Genomic DNA, 2,685 nt, shown 5'->3' with positions numbered 1-2,685 from the left:
TACTAGTTTCCATAAAGCGAGGTCGTGTAGCCATGAGCATACGTATTTTTTTAAAATATACGTCGTTTAAACGTGAACGTGTCCAAGTATCATGAACTTTGTGTAAAAGATAATTCGTCAAAAGAGATTATCAATTCTGAACGGTGAAATGAACGAATAAATAAATAAATAAATAAATAAACAAATAAATTAGTTACCTCTTTAGTCTGGTTAACAGAAGACGAAACGACGTTTGCTCGTTATAAAGTTCACGCACAAAAAGAAAAACATATTAGTGAGGAGGCGAAACGATGTTCAGCTGAAGAAAATTGAATGCACAACGTGGCCGTGTATTGTCAACAGTGCTAATTAACTTTATCGAGTTCTCTCTCTTTCAATTTTCCGTTCATCCATGTTTCGTTCGGTATTTTTTCATCTCAAACAGGGAGAAAGGCAGGGAGAAAGAGAGAGAGAGAGGGATTGAGAGAGAGACAGAGAGAGAATCCTATTTTCATTCTTCTTTTTTTCCACCAAAGTCTTTTAAAGAGTAATGAACTCTCCTTTTGTTCGAGAGACAATCCTCGATTTTTAATTATCCAAATAATGTTACGATTCTTCTCTCGTCTCCTCTTGTTTCCTCCTTTCTTGATTCACACGCATTCTTTCTTCTTTCTTACGTTGATTTCTCTTTGTATCCATACATCTTCGTTCTTCCGCCGCGTTCTTGTCTCTTCTCCTTCTTCTTTCGTCGGAAATTGGAAGCACGTAGCAGTAATTTGTCTTTTTAGTTTCTTTTCCTTTACACGAAAACGAGAGAACAGAGGCGGAGAGATAGAGAGAGAGAGAGTGATAGAAAGATGTCGGGGTTGGGGAATTGAGAAAGGAAGAGTTTAATTGGTTTACAGGGGGAGGGGGCAGTTTTGTTTATTGGACGATTATGTGTGGGGCACGACACAGTATAACTATCGTTGCCACCACGGTGAACAATGTGAAGACGAACAAGCAGACCCTGTAAATAGTAATCATTAACAAAGCGATATTAATAAAAGCTTGTACGGTTTTTAAACAAGATAAATAATTAGGGAGTAGTTCCGTGTGTTTTACTGAAATCTTTCACTAAAATCGAATTACGCGTAGAATGTATGCAATGTCAACTTACGAACACGGAATAGTGGTCTCTATATTTTGATTCTAATTGTAAGATTCGACGATCTGTATTTGGACTGTAACAGCGGCGATTTGACGAATTGATATGATTTTTGTACCTGTCTACGACCATGGCGGCGAACTTCCAGTCGTTAATAATATCGTCGTTCTCATCCACCTTCTTCATACGATTCGTAATGAATCTCAACTCCTTGAGAATCGTATGCAATTCCTCTTGCATACCGCTTAATGGTAACGAGGCCGACGTGTCCTCCACCGTCGCTGGTCTCCCGGTCGAGATCGGCGTCCCAAACGCCGATCTACTCGTTCAAATAATAAAACAATCTCGTATCGAGCAGCAAGAAACGTTTCAATGACATTCAAACGGTTCATATGAAATTAGTCAGAGTAATTAATTTTTTCAGAGAATCCACAGTTCTGTACTTTTAAAGAAGTTATCAATTTTTCTACATAAATTCTATCCTCTTCTGTAATCGCATAATCGTAACGAATGGCAAGAGAGAGAGTTACCTTAGACCGTAACCGGAGGGAGGATTCGCGGCGCTGTTCTTGTGACGAATGTCGTCGTCGATGTCTAAAACGTTCGCCAGCAAACTTTTGCTGCTCTTCTCTTGCAGCTCCATGCCTTTGGCTCTGCGATCGCCGCCCAGGAGAGACTTTATCGTTATTTTCTTGCCAGGGCGACTCATGCGCAGGAAGCAGGGCAGCCATTGTAAGAACACCACTTTAATCTGAACGAAGCAAGCAGAAATTCGATCTATTTTATTATACGGTAACAACTTTGTACTTTACGTTGCGTCTAACATTTTATTATGTGGTCCACAGACCTGCTCTCGTTATCCGAATAGACTTTTAACGAGAGATACAAGCGCTCAAATCACCGAGACGTCTCTCTGTAAAATTTCATTATAATTGCTTCTTCGTTTCTGCATAAAATTGCAACAGTTTCATTTAAATAAGAAACGTCTCGGATCTCTTGAATCGAATCGCGATTTTTAACGTACGGCAAGCAGACTTTTTGGAATTCAACTTCGAGTAGATTTTAATAGAAGGAGAAGATTCATCCACTCGCGAGAAAAGGTACGAGATTCTTCGTAGCCCGTAGGATTCTTCAGATTCGAGTATCCGTGCTATGTTCCGTTTTTTTTTCTCCCCTTTACCTTTCCCCACCCTGGGGTTGGTTTATGAAAGTTTTCGAGTAACCAACGCGCTGGCAAACGCCTCGAAGGCACTTTAAAACTTTCAACAGACGCTGTCCGTCCTTAATGCTCGTAATGGCCACCACTCCTCCGAGACAGAAGGGTTTTATCAAACGAAAACACTATTCTGTTGCTGCTTATTTATGATTTATTACCTGTACACCAATGGGAATTTCGGATCTCTTTCCGGCAATTACATTTAACAGTGGCATACCGAATATTAAGATTGTATGAACCGTAAGATCTGTGTCAAAAATTTAAGATATGTAATAAAAAGATGTATACAATATTTGAAGCAATGAACTTTTAAAAGGAATGACAATTACAGAGGAGTAAGATT

At 39.4% G+C, this 2,685-nt stretch overlaps 1 protein-coding gene across 4 annotated transcripts in view; it reads right to left on the bottom strand.

Annotated features, from left to right (window-relative positions):
• Window positions 1-499: 499 nt before the first annotated feature.
• The window catches only part of nAChRalpha6 (nicotinic acetylcholine receptor alpha6), a 74,822-nt gene continuing 72,636 nt past the window's right edge, over window positions 500-2,685 (bottom strand). For all 4 annotated transcript variants that reach the window (XM_018037353.2, XM_018037356.2, XM_018037354.2 and 1 more), the window contains 3 exons: window positions 1,657-1,877; window positions 1,245-1,445; window positions 500-988 (listed from right to left, as the gene is read on the bottom strand). In XM_018037353.2, the coding sequence (XP_017892842.1) occupies window positions 904-988; window positions 1,245-1,445; window positions 1,657-1,877 (507 nt within the window). In that variant the 3' untranslated portion in view covers window positions 500-903. The remainder of the gene's footprint in view (window positions 989-1,244; window positions 1,446-1,656; window positions 1,878-2,685) is intronic.

This window comes from Ceratina calcarata, unplaced genomic scaffold (genome assembly GCF_001652005.2).
Source record: "Ceratina calcarata isolate Rehan_Ccalc_2016 unplaced genomic scaffold, ASM165200v1 scaffold165.2, whole genome shotgun sequence".
Lineage (NCBI taxonomy): Eukaryota > Metazoa > Arthropoda > Insecta > Hymenoptera > Apidae > Ceratina > Ceratina calcarata.
The sequence above is the reverse complement of the archived record's forward strand: the minus strand, read 5'-3'. Positions and strand labels throughout refer to the sequence as shown.